Source organism: Monodelphis domestica, chromosome 2 (genome assembly GCF_027887165.1).
Source record: "Monodelphis domestica isolate mMonDom1 chromosome 2, mMonDom1.pri, whole genome shotgun sequence".
Taxonomy (NCBI): domain Eukaryota; kingdom Metazoa; phylum Chordata; class Mammalia; order Didelphimorphia; family Didelphidae; genus Monodelphis; species Monodelphis domestica.
The window spans coordinates 118,887,231-118,902,442 of record NC_077228.1 but is presented as its reverse complement, the minus strand read 5'-3'; the positions used below and the strand labels follow the sequence as shown (position 1 = coordinate 118,902,442).

Sequence of the window (15,212 nt, the reverse complement as noted above, 5' to 3'; positions counted from 1 at the left end):
GGAAAAAATAAAGTTAGTTTTTTTTTATCATCACAAAACTATGATTTTTTTCTTAGTTCATTTAAATTATTTCTTCATAAGACCAAGGTTCTGTTAACTTACCATGTTCAGGTTCATAATAAACAATCTACAGCTCCTTAGACTGCTCGGGACTACAATATTCCTCTTGGGATTTTCGGTGAAAATATGTACAGATCTTCCTCATGGAACCAGGTGTAGTTGCAACCTAAAAGTGGAAAACATCAAGATCTAAGTGTTGTTTGTGCAATACTTCTCATTATTCTTAGGAAGTTAAGAAAAACTAAATTGATGATACCACTAATATTGATATGGTCATTTATTCATTCAATATTAAATATCTTAAAACCATCATCTCTTATAGCTATAACCACATTTACCAGCAAAACTGTGGATCAAGGTGCTATGTAAAGCTGGCCTGCCTAGTTTAGTAAAAACCATAACAATATTTGTATAGTACTTAAGATTTGCAGAGTGTATATATATATATATTCTCATTTGATCCACATAACTCCTCAGTGATCCCTGAGTTATCTGATTTTCTCTTCCCTTTTATTATGTTCCCTCAAACTGCACCAATGAACAAATCATTTGGACTAATAAGTATCTTCTTAAAAAAAAAAAGCAAATATTTCAGGGAGGGTTGTGGGTCAGTTGGCTTATGACTTAATCTAATTAGATTGCCTTGTGGCCAGGAAATGGGGAGGAAACTCTCTTCCCCATCTTGGACCACATGGCCTTCTGCTAACAGATCTCAGGCTAATACTATTAATATTATAATTAAGCACAATATAATGGATATGGCACAGTCCTTGGAATTAGGAAGAATCTGAGTGTAAATCCCACCTCAAACACTTACTAGCTGGGTAAAAATCACTTAACTGTCCCAAGCCCATTTCTTCTCATCTATGAATAAGAAAATGTGTATGAGTGTGGGCAACAGCTTAGACAGAACATAGCCTTGGATATTTCCTAGCTTTAGGATCCTGGGCAAGTCACTTAACTCCAGTTGCCTAGCCTATTGCTCTTTTGCCTTAGAACTGACACTTGGTATTGATTCTAAAACAGAAGGGTTTTTAAAAAAGTGTGCAAAATGCTTTGCAAACCTTAAAGCTCTATATTTCAGCTATTGTCATTATTATTATATTCTGAGTTAAGTAAAGTAGGCACCAAATTCCACCTATCAAAAACATTTTTGGAACTTCATCCACTTGTAAATTGGATGCTGCCTAGGTATTTTCCTTGAGCATATGGAAAAATAATTCCATAAATTAAGTTAATAAAAAAGAATTAACATGACTAGAATAATTCAAGCCCCAGTTTGACTTTTATTTTTAAAATTTTTTGCTCATTAATACCTTTATTCCATTCAGTTTTACTATCTGGGGTGGAGACCAAACTAACTTCTGGTTGATGGGTTTTGTTAGTCTTCTGCCATCTTTCTCATGGATAACTAAGTGTTAACTTGAAGCTGGACTTAGTTCTATTACAAGTAAGTATATATTCACACTTATAGGTAGGTATAAACTACTTTGCAAACTCTAAAGTGCTATGTAAATACTAGCTAATTATTATTTCTGTGCAATCTCTGAAATCAGACTGGTTAAGTGTCTTTGGACTTTAAAGATTGTAGGGACCTTATAAACTACACAATTGGACTAAAAGTTTCTCTGATAACTCTGTTGCCAATGGTGAAGCCTGATCATCTAAATTCTTCTTTAGGGAGAAAAGGAAGCAGACAGGGTTCTATGCTTCCTGCCATTACTTCCCCTTCACTCATACTACTTACTATAACCTGTCAAGTTGTCAAGCACATTTGATATTCTTAGTAAGTCTTTGTAGATCTTCTTAAAAATACAAAGGACTGCAAAAATGTTTTATGCTTAATGAACTGGCTTTCTTTGTGGCTCATTCTGACCTAGCTACTAAGGAGCTGAATGCTACTCGTGTGACAAAGTAGGCAGTGGATAGCAGCCCCTTTTTATTTCAGCAACAAAATACGTAAACTCTGAAATTTTATAAGATGATAAAATTTCTGATAAGCATTTCAATGTATTTGTAAGAAAATGTACAAAATGTATATTATGTATCAAAGTACTTAAGGCAGAGATTATGGCAAGTATTTGCTCTGCAAGGGCCTCAGCAATCTATTAAAATGAATTCCTTCCTATCCTGTTCTTAAAAGCCTGAGATCTAGATATAATTCTTTATTGCCATTTCTTATCCTTAATTGCCAAGTCCCTTCCCTTTCAATTCTCACAGGATTGTAGTCTCTTAAATTACAAGGGGTGGCAATAACTGTGGAAAATAATACAACAAAAGAGTAAAATGGACTCTCTTCCCTAAAAGATTTGTATGTAGTACCATTTAAGCTTAGAAAAAACTATTGAAAGTTTTTTAGTATCTTTTACCAAGATGCCTGATGGACTTACTGGAGAAGACTTCCCATCATGTCTCTTAGTCTGAGAAGATGAACCACTGGAAGGACTCCGGTTCCCACCCTTTTCAGTCCTCCATTTTGCCCCCATAGCTAACAGCCAGTTTTTTCTTTCGGGGGAACTATTCTCTTTGTCTACCATTTCAGATCCTCCTCCACAGGGTTTAAAACAAAGAGGTGATGATCCAAAGCTTGCTGGAGTACAGGAACTGGCAGGAGAAGTTGGAGCTGGAGTAGTCTCACTGGCCTTTTCAATTTCATTTAATTTGTTGAGTCCCAGAAGGTCTTCACTACTGGCTCCCTGGTTTCCTGACAGGCAGCACAGATCCAGATGAGATCTTTTAGCATTCCCCTCCAGCTCTGTGACACAGCTGCAATTCTTCAAACACTTTTGCTCTGTGTTTTCTAGACAGCTGGAATCTAGCCTCCTCTTCGCTTTATTTCTAGATAGGGCTGCTGTTTCAGGGCTGGTCATTGATTGGGATAGAGTCTGGCTCACAGGAATGAGGGCTTTTCTTGGAGATGGAATCAGGATCTCAGGGACAGATGGTGTGTTGGGTGGAGTTGAAGAGGGTGCCTGGTTCACCCAGTTTTGAAACAAAATCTTGGAAGATGAAGGTGGCTTGGGGGAAATTGAGGGTGGAGAGTCCTTTTGATTGATCTGAGTCTGGGCCTTTGCAGGAGTTTTCACAGAGGACGTAGGGGTATTAGAAGGCAAAGGAAGGTCTCCAGCACAATTTGGAGCACAAGCTGCTGACCATGGAGAAGAAACAAGTGGACCATTCTTTACTCTAGGAGCTTTGGCAGGGGTCATCTGGTTGCTTGTCATTGCTGCTGAGGGAGAGATAGTCATGAAACCAAGACATTAAAGACAGAGACATTTTATGAACACCAAGTTATTTTTCTGTACCTTAGAATTAGAGAAAGGGATTCTATCAGCTGCTCTAAGGAAAGACTGTGTGGGTAAAAAAGATTTTGTCCCTAACAACTCACATGAGATTTCCTCTGGTTCTTAATTATCCATGTTTATGCCCCTGTTAGATTAAGTAAACAAGAACTGTCTAGGATTAAAAACATTCTATCTTTACAGTGTAACACTTGGGCCAGAAGGAGTTAACATATTCCTTGCACTGCTTCTAACACTTCCAGATCCTCCCTTTGTCATCTTCACTCAGCAGCCTCTTGTCCTTTGAGGTTCACTCCATTTATCTCTATAAATTGGCTGTTATGATCTATCAGCTTCTAGTCACCCTCTCTTCTCTCTTAGGGATTTCAGTACCTGGCTCATAGTCTATCTCCCCCAAATGTCTTATTTCATTCTCAGGAATTTCAATATACAGATGCCCTCAAACAATGCTGCCTCCCCACTAACCAACCTCCTCAATTCCTGTGACCCATGTCTTAATTCCATCCCAGCCACTCACAGAGAATCATACTTTAATTTTTAGATTCATTCATAACTTTATGATTTTGAACTGTTAAATCACCCCTGATCACTATCTCCTGGACCCTTCCTTCCATCTATCTTACTGCTTCTGAACCTTCCTTCCCATGACCTTCAGTTCACCCAATGTTCCTCATTCTTCTAGCTGTACACTTTTGTTCTGGTCTCATGTTCCTCCCCCTTCACAGTCTTGGTACAATTAAGTGGATCAATTTAGTAAATGAACAGAATATTGGAGTTGAAGTCAGAAAAATCTAGGTTAAATCCATGTTACCTATTAGTTGTATGGGCTTATGGCAAATCACTTATGCACCCAGTCTGTTTCCCAATCTGTAAATAGTCCCTACTAGGGTTATTGTGAGGTTCAAAGGAGTTAATATATTCAAGATGTTTTGTAAACCTTCAAGTGCTATATGTTTTTATTATGCAAAGTACTCCAGTCTTTGCCTCCTTGCCACTTCATCCTATAATCATTTATATCTTGTCAAGACTCACACCTGGGTTATCACTTTCTTTACCCACACACCCAAGCTATTGAATGTGACTGGAATGATGATGATGATAATAATGACTGACACATAAAGTTATTTAAGGTTTCACAAGGTTTTTTATATAACATACATTTTATTTGAATGACCCTGTAAGAAATTTAAAACTAGGCCTACTATAAATTCACATTATCTGATATTAACCAGATCCTCACTGCTTCATACAATTTTATTTTTCCTTAAATGATAGATGTCTTTGCATACTTTGTAGGAGAAATAAAGGCCATCCATCATGAGTTCCCTTGTGTTCCTACTGCACACCTCAAAACTCCCCCTACATCTTCAGTCTTCTGATCCATATCTTCTCCTGCCTCTAAAGAAGTGACGCTTCTCCATGCCAAAGTCAATGTTTCTCCTTATGCCTTTTATCCTACTTCCTCTAGGAATTTGCTTTAATCATTTTATTAGTTCCTGCATTCGATTTATTAGCTTCTTCCCTACTGCCCACTAATATGTTTAGGTCTGCTCTATCCTTAAGGGAAAAAAAGACAATTCCTTAACTTTTCTTTCTTTCACTGACAAACCCTAAAAACAAACAAATAAATAAAAATGTCTATACTCAATTGGTTTTACTTCCTTACCACTCACTCATTCTTAATCTCTTGTTATCAGGTTTTCAACTCTATCACTCGCCTAAAGCTACTAAGGTCACCAAAGATCTCATTAAAAAAAATTTTTTTTTTAAATTTAAAATGTCATTTATTTTTACATAATTTCCAAATGTATTCTTTTCTTCAACTCAGCAAGTTTTCCCTTTTAAAAAAGATGAATAGGAAAGACTAATTCAGCAAAACCAACCAATACGATAAGCATATGGGATCCCACATGCAATATTCCATACCCAGAATCCCCACCTCTGCAATGAATGGATTAAGTTACAACTTCTCAATTCTTCACTGAATCCAAGTTTGGTCATTATAATTACATTGTTCAGGTTAAATATTCTGTTTGTTTATATAGTAATATTAATTGTAAATGCCAATGGTTTCTTAACTGGTCTGTTCTCTGACTTCATTTTCTTTGTCTTCTTTGTAGCTACTGAAGACTTGACCATTCCCTTCTACCCTTTCTTGCTCTCTATTCTCCTTTGCTAGACCATTATGCATCTCTGGTATTCTTAATATGGGTGCTTCCTAAAGGTTCTGTCCTAGATTCTTTTTACCATTAATTAACATTATATTAATATTAAATTATCATAAATTCTTAAAATATCATTATTAAACATATTAATTAATATACATTTATTATTAAGCACCTACTATGTGTTAAGTACTGGGGACACATAAAGAGGCAAAAGAAAGATCCTGCCTTCAAGAAGCTTATGATCCAATAGGGGACACGAATGCAAACAATTATACATAAGGCAAGCTATCTAAAGGACAAAGAGGAAATAATAGGGAGAAAGAACTGGAACTGAGAGGTTGGGGGAGGCTTCATGAAGAAGGTGGGATTTCATTGGGACTTAAAGGAAGCCAGTGTCACTGGATCCAAGAGTCTGTCAGGGAGTGAGGTGTAAGAAGACTAGAAAGGTAGGAGGGGGCTAGATCATGAAGGAGTTTGAATGTGATCGCGAGCATTATGTATTTGACCCTGTAGGTGAAAGGAAGCCACTTAAACTTTAGGAAATTTACTTTACTGGCTGGAGGATAAACTTGAGGCAGGAAGTCCCACCTACAGACTACTGCAAAAATCCAGGTGTGAGGTAATGAGGGCCTGCATTAGAGATGGCAGGGTCTTAGGAAATAAGGGGACATATGAGAGATGTTACAAAGGTGAATCAATAGGACTTGGCAAGTTGGATATGGGGGGTGGAGAGGGGAATGCAGGTGGGTAGGGGAATAGCAACACAGGATAGAGAAGAATCCAGGATGACCCCCAGATCATGAGCTTAAGGGACAGGGAAGATAATGTTGCCCTCTATGAGTGGGAAGGGGAAAAGATGATGATTTGTTTGGACACACTGAGCCTGAAATGTCTATTCAATATCCAGTTTGAGATGTATGAAAGGCAGGTGGAGATGGGAAACGAGGTCAAGCAGGGACATTGGGGTAGGATAGCTAAGATTTGAGAATCTTCAGAATAGAAATATTAATTAGAAATCTATGGGAGTCAATGAAATCATCAGGTGATATAGTATAGAGGGAAAAAAACCAAGGCCCCAGGCCAGAACTCTGAGGGATTTTTATGGCAAAAGGTGTGATTTGGAGGATGATCCAGCAAAGGAGACAGAGAAGAAGTCAGTAGAGAAAAACCAGACGAGTGTCCTGAAAACTGAGAATAGCAAGGAGGAGAGGGTGATCAATAGTGTCAAATACTGCAAAGAAGTTTAAGAGAATGAAGTCTAAGAAAGGCCACTAGATTTGAAAACTAAGAGTTCATTGGAGAGTGCAGTTTCAGAAGTCAACTCATGTAAGGGGTGAGGAGAGAAACAGAGGCACCTATTGTAAACAGCTTCTTCAAGTTTAGCTAAAAAAGGGCAGAAGTGATATAGGATGGTAATTAGGTAGGAATGGAAGGGTCAATGAGGTTTTTTTCTGAATGAAAGGTTCAATGAGGAAACGTAGGCATGCTTCTGGCAGTATGAAATGAGTCAGTAAGAGAGGGAGGGATTGAAAATAAGTGACAGAAGAACAGTGAGATGGCTCAGTGGATAATGAGGCAGGCCTGGAGATTGGAAGTCCTCCGTTCAAATCTGGCCTCAGACACTTCCTAGCTGGATGACCCTGGGCAAGTCACTTAACCTCAATTGCTAAGCCCTTACTACTCTTCTGCTTTGGATTCAATATGCAATATTGATTCAAAGTCAGAAGGTAAAGGTTAAAAAAAATAAAGAAAATAATTGAAAGAGTCAGAGTAACAGAGTGGGGATTCTGTTAGAGGAGACAGGATAGAATGAGATTGATTGAATGGATAAAGGGACTGGCCCTGGGGTGAAGGAGGAGAAAGTAGCAGAAAACACCTGAGTGATAGAAGAGAAGGAAGAGAGCATAAGAGGGAGTTCACAGCAAACAGCCTAAACTTTTTCAGTAAAATTTGAGGCAAGGTTCTCAGCTCAAAGAGTGAGAGGGAGCTATAAGAGGTTTGAAGATAGGTGAAAAGGTTTGGAAGAAGTGCTGTGAAGAGTAGGATGAGTTGATGGAAAGAAAGATTGTCTAACCGTACTGAGGGCCAGTTATATGGCAAATTTGTAGTGGAACCAGCACATGTGGAAGAAAGGAAATGAATGGGGGGAGCAATCCAGGCTCAACTTGGCTGGGTGCAGTTGGAAATATAAGAGGCAAAGGATTAGAGGAGAGTGGTGTAGAGTTGAATCGGTTCATCACGGAGTCAAGATGGAGAGTGGCTAGTAGGGGAGATAGCCTTAGGAAGAATTAAGGGGTCAAGGGATTGGAGGCCATGGTTCAGATGAAGAGTAGGGCTATATAAGGAAAGGCAGAGGGAGAGGAAGAGGTGGAAAGCTAATAGATTATGGTCAGAATAAAGACAAGATCAGGTCCATAAGAGGTGGTTGAGGTTGGGCAGAAAAGTAGCACATGGGAGATGAGCTGGATAAGGACCTGAGTGGTTAGAGAATTTAAGGGAGAATCAAACTGTGGTCCAAGTATCAAACTCATTGAGGAAAGACAGAAAATAACTGGGTATGTGTGGGAGGGGTGGGTGACCTTCTATAAAAAATAGACATATTAACTGTAATGAATCTCAATTAAGAGAAGCTACTGAGTGATAGAATGGGAGAACCTTAAAATGACAATGGGGAGAGCAAGGAGCATTCCAACTGATGTGTTATCATCAGGGAAAATGCAGGTTTCAGTAAAAGCTAGTAGATGGAAGGAATGGGAGAAGAAAAGATTTAAGTTGAAGGAAAGTTTGTTGCCTATGGAACAGGCATTCCAGAGGGCACAGAGGATGGACTGGCTGGAATTAGGGTGAGAATTTGCACAAAGGGGTTGATAGGGATGGGAATGAGGAATCAGGTAGTTTGGATAAAGATCAATAGGAACTTAGAATCCCTGAAATGTGATGGGTATAACCAGGTGTGAAAATGTTCATATGACATTGAGAGGAGAATGTTATTCTTCTACCCTATTATTTCATTTGCTCTCAAATGTCAGATGTAAAGCAGAGGCTCTCATATCTATATATCTAGCCTAAATCTCTATCCTTAACTCCTGTATCATCAGCTGCTTGTTAGATATCTCCCTTCTTCCCTTTTGAACATACCTCTCCCTCCAAGCATCCTTTTTACTAAAGGAAAGGAACAAGTTTTTATTAAGTGCTTACTATGTGCCAGGTACTGTGCTAAATACTTTTCAAATATTATTTTGTTTAATCCTCACAATCCTAGGAGATGCATGCTATTATTATCTCCATTTTATAGTTGAGGAACTTGAAGCACAGAGTGTGTTAAATAATTTGTCCAGGGTCTATACCTAATAAGTGTCTGAGGCTAGATTTGAATTCAGATTTCCTGACTTCTGGCCCAGCTCTCTATCCACTAGATGCCTAGGGAACTATCATCTTCTTAACCATCCAAGTTTGTAAATTCTGAGTCATCCTGGACCTTTCACCCACTTACATCATATCTAATAATAATCATGCATTTATGTCATATTCTAGGCCTTGAGAAGCTCTCTGCATACATCAGCTCATTTGATCTTTACACCAACCTTATGAGATCACTATTATTATCCCCATGTTACAGATGGTAAAACTGAAGCTGAAGTGTTAAAATGACTTGCCCAGAGTCACATAAATAAGTACCTAAAATAAGTAATCTAAGACAGGTTTTGAACTCAAGTCTTCCTTGTCTTCAAATCTAGAATGAACTCTACCCAGTATAGCATCTAGTCGCCACATCTGTGGACTTTACCTCCACAACATCTCTTACATCTGACTATCTCCATTCCCTCCTCACTAACTGGACTATTTTAACTGCCTCCCAACTGGTCAACCTGATACAGTCTCTGTTCTTTGCAACTTATCCTCCACAATCATGCCAATTATTGTAGGTTTAACATGCTCCTTTCATGAAAACATTTAGCTCTCCCCACTGTTTCTTAAGAAAAAATACAAACATGGTATGGCAATTAGGGAGCACAATGAGGACAATGGGTTCAAATTTGGCCTCAGACACATACTAGTTGTATGACCCTGGACAAAGTTACTGAATACCATTTGCCTAGCCCTGGCTATTCTTTTGTCTTAGAATTGATACTAAAACAAAAGGTAAGGGCTATTAAGAAAAGAATTTAAGACAAACTTGAGACAGCTAGATAGTACAGTGGATAGAAAGCCAGGCCTGGAGTTGGGAGTTCAAATTTTGCCTCAGACACTTCTTAGCTATGTGACCCTGAGCAAGTCACCTAACCCCCACTGTCTAATCTTTACTGCTCTTTTGTCTTGGAACCAATACTTAGTATCAATTCTAAGACAAAGGGTAAGAACTTAGAAAAAAAAAAGAAGATAAAATACAGCTCCTTCAGCCTGCCATTAAAGCCCTCTACAATCAGGTTCCTGACCACTTTTCAGTTCTTTCATGGGATACTCTCCTTTGGGAGCTCTATACCATCCAAGTCCAACTATGGGCTATACTATGACGTTACTATTTCCCCTCCCAACTCTGCACTTGCACGAGCAGTCCCTATCCACGGAATACCATCTTCATTTCTGCCTCCAGATTCAGCTTTGGTACCATCTCCGCCCTTTCCTGTTACCACCCCTACTCCCATCCCATGTTGGTACTCTTTACCATCTTATATCATGTTTATTTGTATACATGATGTATTCTCCAGCAAAATATAATAAACTCCTGGAGAGCAGGGACATTTATTGTTTTAAATCTTTGTAGCTCTAGCACAGTACCTGACACACAATAGATGTTCAATATTTGCTGAATCAAATTAAAATTTGGCAGTAGTCACATGGCAATGGCCCAGGCTGCTTTGAGAAATCTGCTCAAGAATGTAATCTACAAAGTAAAATGAAAGTCTGCAAAACCTGTTTGTGAACTCCCCTCCTCCTCCCCTTAGTAGAAAGGGCCCTCAAGCTAAAAGGAATTAGAGAAATTCTAAGGGTAACAAAAATCTCCTTGAACTTATTAACTTTTAGGTAAGGAGGGTCCTTGTTCTGATGCTGAGAGTTCATGTACTCAAGGGGACACTGAGTGTTCTGAAGCTAGAACATAGGTCAATCTTTATGTCCTTTAAAAAGTGCCAAGTGCTGATGGAATTATAGATGATATGGGAACATGCGTGCACTCAAGTTTCTGTCTGTTCTCTGCAAAGCAATGCAATCCTGGTTTTGACAGGGCAATTCTGTGCATGCCCTATTATTCTGATATTACTCATTTCTGGAGTGTGGCAGGAATGAAGTGTATCAGTTACCTTAGGCAAATCTCTACTATTCTATACATCTTCCATTCCTCCTACTTTCTGAAAGCCATACCCCCTCAGCCATCAAACTTCTCAACTTCAGGCTCCCTATAAGTGTGTTCATTCTTTTAAATGGCATGCAGAAGGCATCTATTCATACTGTAGCCATAAGGCTTTTGAATTAGAACTTGGATTAGTTTAATTACTAAGCTGGACTCACATGTAACTAGATTTGCAAGAGAGTTAATATACAAGTATGACTTTTTCCTCCTGGTCTAAATAAACATTTAAAGTAGGACCAACCACACAGGCTTTAGCTATCCTAAATCACAAATCTTTTCACTACTTAGGTAAGTTTTCCTCTAAGAGCAGGCATTTGCCAACCTCTGTCTTCTCTCTCTAGCCTCTAAAAGCTCTTAAGGACCTCTGTGGATTCAAAGGTAGAAATCTTGAAGTTCCATAAGAAGTCTATCAGGCATTGAAGAACACAAATAAACTCTTAAAACTACATTCCTTGGAAAAGTTAGAGCCCCCTTTCAACCAAATATCTTCAGGATAGATTTGGAGGGAAAAACTAAGGTTTCCCATAGGATTCTTACATCATGAATCTAAATCTAGATCTCTGTTAGTTCCTTTTACTTACAATCACTCTTACTGAGTTGACAGTGTTACAGCAATAGAAAAACCAAGGTAAAAATTCTGTTTCTTTCTATCAAATACATGTGGAACACAGAAAAAGGAGTAAAAAACCAGTGGGGACTCTGTCCACAGAGCTTCCTGGTTATGTAAGTTTTCATATTAATGTTCTGGAGATTGTGTACATTTATTATTTCAGGAGGGAAGGAAGTTTTCATTTGCTGTGCTCCTTGGAACAGGTCAACAATCACTGTACAGCCAGAGGAGTCATTTGTTCCATTCAAGAGGATGGGAGAACCGGCTGATGGACATGTCAGCCAAAGTCCTAAAATAGTTGTATAGGCTTTGTGATGTGTTGATTTTAGGGAAAGAATGAGAGGAGAAAGAAAGCACCAATGGTGGTTCATATCTTAAAAATTCTCTGATGCTCTCAAAGTACACATTTCATGTTTTCTATCCAGGCTGGCAGGAAGTCTGTTGTGTTTGTAAGGTTAGGGCATTTCCTCCTCCTTCAGGGGAATTATGTTGGAGTAGAAAGGAGTGGGGGGTTGGGAGGAATAGAGACTGATCTGACTCAGTGCTTCTGTAAACCTTGCTCTAAGGAAACCCAAGTTGGTGTGGTTGTTCTCCACAAAATGCAATAGGGGGCTCTCTACTTACCCAAGTGGAATCCCTACTAACTTACCTTTGGCAGGATATGTTCTAGAATTGGGAGGACAACTGGCATAGGGTGAACCACTATCTTGCAGGTTTCTTGAATGACAGTTTGCCGTTAAGGGGTGTTAGAGAACTCATTTTTTACAAGGAAATAATTCTACTATGTCTTTGTGAAGGGGTCAAAATTAATTTCAATTTAACAAACATTCATTAAATGCTTATTAATAGGTGCCAGTCACTGTGCTAGGTAACTGGGATGCAAAGAAAAGATACCTATCTTTTGTCCACAAACAGCTTTATATTCTAACTGTAATGATCTGTATGTACAAAGATAAGTAAATTCAAAGTATGTACAAAATCATAAAAAGTAATAGGCACTGGATAAAGTGTCAGGCCTGGAGCCAGGAGGTCCCAGATTCCAATCTGGCCTCAGACACTTCTTAGCTGTGTGACCCTGTGCAAGTCACCTAACCCCAACTGTCTAGTCCTTATCTCTCTTCTATGTAGGAACCCACTGATTTTTTAAGACAGAAGGTAAGGATTTTTAAAAATCCTTATAGAGACACAGAATGGTTTATTAGATCTGGGGCAGGGAGGTACCTCAAAAGTCATCAAGTCCAACCCCATCATTTACAGATGAGAAAGGTGTGATCTAGGAAAATGAAGTGATTTACTCAACATCACAGAGATAGTAAGGAAATGAATCAGGATTTGAACCTAAGTCTTAGACAAATGCTTGTGAGCAAATAATTGCCTGAATAGTGCTGAAAACTGGTTAAAAGTTAAGACAACATATTGAAATGGAGAGTGTCTACATTTGGAGTCAGAAAATCTGTGTTCAAATCTCAGTTCTGCTACATACTATGTAATTATGGACAAGTCTTTTGTCTTTTTTTCTCATCTGTAAAAAGGAGAACTAGACTAGGTAAAAGGTCTCTTTAAGATCAAATCCTAACATAACATTAAATGCCATTTAGAAGAGCAATGATGCACAAAAATCCACACAATCCACACAATGCCAAGTAACCTACTGGGGATAAATTTGAGGTTCAAGTTCTAACTGGCTATTCTTACAAATTACAAATGACTAAGTGAGTTCTCATTCTCCTCATCAGAAAATAACACCTGCTACACTTTCTCCTTTCTAACTCCTAAAAATCCCTTTTTTAAAATTACATACAGTCTTGTGAAGGAAGCAGCAAGGAATCCTGAGGGAGAGACAGGAGATGTTTTAGGGGATGTATCAAGATAGCTCAGAACTCAAGAGCCCAAGAACTGCAGTGCCCCAAGAGCACTGGCCTTGCTTCCAGCATAGCCCCCCACATGTAGTTAGCCCAAAATGCCCCTCTGCACCACCCTTTACTAACCCTGTTTCTAGCCTGGTCCTTACAGCCATCATTAGACAAGCCTTGTTCACAGCAAAGATCTATTCACAACCTCTGCCAATTTCACAGAAAATAAAGTTCTTGTCACCAGAGGCAGCAATGGCAACTACTTTGGATCACAGGGCCCTTCCATCTGATGTACAGCTGAAAACATCCTATGTGCTATCTCTCCTTGTTAGAATATGAACTCTCTAGGACAGGGACTACTTTGTCTTTTTCAGGCCCCAGCACTTAGCATCAGTCTGAAGGCTCTTTTTAAGATTGTCCTCTTCCTATAGCACATGTTCCAATTAATGTAGTCGTCTAAAGTAAAGACAACCATTTAACTCCCTTACAACTATAATCTCCAGGGCAGGGAATCTTATACAATATATTCTCATGGAATACATTATAAAGCTCAGCACCTGGAAGGTAACTCATTAGATATATTTTTTTAAACCTTTACCTTCTTAGAATCAATACTAAGTATTGGTTCCAAGGTAGAAGAGCAGTAAAAGGGTAAGGTGACTGGGGGGTAAGTGACTTGCTCAGGGATCCCAGAGCTAAGCTATGTCTGAGGCCATATTTGAATCCAGGTCCTTCTGACTCCAGGTCTGGTGGTGCTCTATCCACTATTCTATTGAGCTGCCCTCTCCTTCACTTATTCATGGAAACAAGATAAAGTTTGACTTGGAACTATCTCTAAAAGCATATAAACCACCACTCCTAATCAAACCACCAAAGTATGAAGTGAATGGAATTCTTACCCAGGCCAGCTCTCTCCTCTGTTTTCTTCTGATATGCCCAACCTACTAAAGTATGTTTGTCTAGTGCTGGTTTTTCTTCCAGGCCACGCTTCAAACGCCAAACCTTCATGGTATTATCATCAGAGCAGGTAGCAATCTGGGTGACAACAAATATTGATTGACATTTCTGGGCTTTAAAGTTCATGAAGTGTTTTATATATATATCATCTCATTTGAGCTTCATAACATCCTTATATAGTATACACTACAAGTATTAGTATCCCCAATTTTCAGATAAAGAAACTGAGGCTCAAGTTTTAATAGCTAAGAATTGTTAGAGGGCAGGATTTTAACCAGGTCTTCTTGACTTCAAGGGTAGTACTCTAGTCCAGAGCACATTGTCTCAAGAGACTCAGCTCACTGTATCTTGTACTTTAAGTCAAAGACTTGCAACAAGACAAAGTAAATTAGGTCTTTAGGACTAATTTATTAGTGTGGTATTTTGCTTGAGTGAAAGTCCCTTACCAAGAATGTTTTAAGGTGCAATTCCCTATTTTCAGATGGATCTGTGCCTTAAAAACCCAAGACAGAAGAAAATAGCTACCCTGTTCTAAAACGGAAGGGAAGGGTTTTAAAAAAATAAAAATAAAGTCAGGAAATTCTTCCTTCAATTTAATGTAAATCCTTTATGTTATAATCCAGTCATAGTATGTCATAGAAAGTCATAGTATGAGGCATGTTAATATCAATTTCCCAAGAATATTTTACTACCTTTTGTAAATATATGTATCTTCTTGTTAGGACATCCAGTTTTTTCTTAAGATTCTTTCGAAGTACTTTTCCCTCAATACTCAATCTTCCTGCTCAACTCAAGCTCTACATGGATACCTTAGTACTAAGGTATAGTAGAGACACAGTAGCCCTGGGTTCCTGGAGGCTATGACAATGTAGCACAAGTTTTCGAAAGCCCTTCCAGTTTCCAAGGCTGACA

The 15,212-nt window shown here is 38.7% G+C and overlaps 1 protein-coding gene across 3 annotated transcripts in view; it reads right to left on the bottom strand.

Moving 5' to 3' along the window:
• DTL (denticleless E3 ubiquitin protein ligase homolog) overlaps positions 1–15,212 on the bottom strand; it is a 55,349-nt gene that overhangs the window by 2,934 nt on the left and 37,203 nt on the right. For 2 of the 3 annotated variants that reach the window (XM_001366650.4, XM_056815896.1), the window contains exons 13-15: positions 14,243–14,378; positions 2,451–3,289; positions 103–226 (exon numbers count right to left, since the gene is read on the bottom strand). In XM_001366650.4, coding sequence (XP_001366687.2) covers positions 128–226; positions 2,451–3,289; positions 14,243–14,378 — 1,074 coding nt within the window. In that variant the 3' untranslated portion in view covers positions 103–127. The remainder of the gene's footprint in view (positions 1–102; positions 227–2,450; positions 3,290–14,242; positions 14,379–15,212) is intronic. The other variant, XM_007481356.3, reaches the window with a different exon arrangement.